Below are 2,393 nucleotides of genomic sequence, written 5' to 3' on the forward strand. Positions count from 1 at the left end.
TGCACATGGAATGTGTTTACCAAGCTCATCTCGCATGCAAAACATCCCAATTAGAGAAATGGGGACACTGCAACGCTGCCTTTTCATTTCCCTGGCCGGGCCATGCCCAGTCAGCCTCCCAGGCCTCCTTTCAAGTGACACTATTAGAGGCCAAAATGTTTCCCGGGGGACGTGACGCGTCAGCACGGGCGGATGATGCAGCGGGTGCTGAGTGTCCCATTTCACCAGGTGGTTCCAGGCCCTTTGCCCTCCAGGGCCCCACTTTAAACTCTTCCCTGACAAATTGGGTCAGGCTGTTCATACCCCTGAGGCTTCAGCCTGGACATCCAGCTGTGAGGGCCAGCACCAGCCCTCACTCGCTCTCATGTTGTGCTCCCTCACTCGGATTTAGGCCTCGCCTTTCTCGACCAGGCTCCTCTGCTCTTGGGCTTTAGACTCTCTTTGAGGCCCAGCTTTGATCTCAGCACAACTTTGCTGCTTCTTTTGCCTTTTTTCCTCCTCTCCTTCATCCCAATCCGCCCCAAGCAGACAATTGTCAGTGGTTAAGGATGAAGGTTCCCCTCCCAGCATTCGACTGAAGGCACCTCCTTGACTTGGAGCCATCCCTATGACCAAGGCACGTCCTGCCCAGTGGATCCATGTCCTTCTTTGTGCCCAGGGTTGTGCCACAGCTTCTGGCACAGGGCCAGAGCCTTGTCAGGAATTCCACAGGACACCCAGTCCTGCCCAGCAACACAGGGAGGTGGTGGAGTCCCCGTCCCTGAAGGTGTCCAAGGAACAACTTGACATGGCATTCAGTGCTCTGGTCTGGTTGAGAAGATGTTGGCAGGTCAAAGGTTGGACTTAATCATAGGGAAGTCTTTTCCAGCCTCAGTGATTCTGGGATTCTGGGAGTCTTTGCAATGACAGACGGAGGAGCAGGGAACAAAAGGTGCCTCCTGCTCTCCCCGAAGAACAACCAGAGAAGCAGCAGCACCAAAGCACTGCCTGTGTGGGAAGGAGGGACAGACATCTGAGCTGGTGGGATACCAGGCCCTCAGGATCCCCAGGCTGGAGACAGAAGGGCCAGGTTGGGGGGACCAAAGGGTCACCGCTGGTCACCTCTCCAGGTCTGCACAGCAACTAGGGGGGCATTTTTGGAGCATTTGCTGCCCATCTGCTCCAGGCTCACATCCCTTCAGGACACAGTGACACACAGGGAATGACTCCTCAACAATCAATGCTTCTGCCCACGGGACTGTTCTAGTGGGGGGATAAAATGCTTCTCCTGAGTGCTCTGGGCTGGGGGACGAGGTAGGGATGGGGCACAGGGTGGACTTGGTGACCTTGGAGTCCACCCTCAGTGATTCTGTGATTCCTTCACTTGATTGGCCCATCCTCCGTCAATCCCCAAAGTCCCAAAATCTAGCAGAGGACTCACGTCTCCCTTTACACAGTTGCCCTGGGGGACCTGTCCCTTGAGCTCCTTGGGTTGTCCCTCGTGTTCCGGGGTTTGGATGTTGTGCTTGGATGGGGGAAAGGAAAACAACCAGCTGTAGGTGCAAACTTGCAATGACAGCTTTGGGCAGGTGGGTGTTGACCTGCACAGAAACATCTTGCAGCACCTCAGTGTTTTGCCTCGTCAGCTGATGACCAACCTCCCTTCTGGCTCATGTATCCCCTGGGGCACCTCATGGTCACCCTTTGCATGCTCACACAACACCACACCCTCTCCACTGTCCCATGTCACTTCTGATGACCGTGGCCCTGCTGAGGTTGCTCAACTCAGCCAGCCATGCAAATGATTCACCACCCACTTTCGTCCCCTCCAGGGCATCCCATTTCCCCGGGGAGCAGCTGGGCTGCACATCCCAGGATCGAAGGAACTCGAGGAGACTCCAGATACAATGCAACACGAACTTTAATGAGTGTAAAGAGTGAAACAAAGCAGTGAATTTTGGAAGGTCAGACAGCCCTGCCCAGCAGTGGGACACACAGTGCCTCCCACAGCCACGGGCAGGACCCCGCTGCGCTGGAGTCAGGGGGAACCCACGGCACAGCACAGCAGGAGACAACACGAGGGGCTCACGAGGAGCAGAAGAGAGCAGGACAAGCACAAGACATCAGCTGGCCACATTCACCTCCCTCCTCAGCAGGAGGAGGAAAGCCTTGTGGAAGCGCTGGCCAGCAGCTCCATCCTCAGTCCGGCTTTGGGCTTCTTGGGCGAGGCACTCGCTGGACTCAGGCCCGGCTTTAGCAGGGCAGGCACCTCCTGCCACAGTAGCGCCCACCAAAACCACCGAGGCCACCAAGGCTACCCAGGCCGTAGCCCCCGGAGTTGATGGGCACTCCCTCCTCGCTCAGGATGCTGCCCACGGCGGCGGAGGTGGTGGAGCCCACGGCGGTGTTCTGGG

The 2,393-nt window shown here is 57.0% G+C and overlaps 1 protein-coding gene across 1 annotated transcript in view; it reads right to left on the reverse strand.

The window, feature by feature from the left end:
• Positions 1-1,839: 1,839 nt before the first annotated feature.
• Positions 1,840-2,393, reverse strand: part of LOC114072020 (feather beta keratin-like) — a 2,031-nt gene continuing 1,477 nt past the window's right edge. Inside the window, exon 3 of the mRNA XM_027909931.1 lies at positions 1,840-2,388. Coding sequence (XP_027765732.1) covers positions 2,233-2,388 — 156 coding nt within the window. The 3' untranslated portion in view covers positions 1,840-2,232. The remainder of the gene's footprint in view (positions 2,389-2,393) is intronic.

Source organism: Empidonax traillii, unplaced genomic scaffold, assembly GCF_003031625.1.
Source record: "Empidonax traillii isolate 1590-97213 ecotype Southwest subspecies unplaced genomic scaffold, ASM303162v1 scaffold2533:size40725, whole genome shotgun sequence".
NCBI classification, from domain to species: domain Eukaryota; kingdom Metazoa; phylum Chordata; class Aves; order Passeriformes; family Tyrannidae; genus Empidonax; species Empidonax traillii.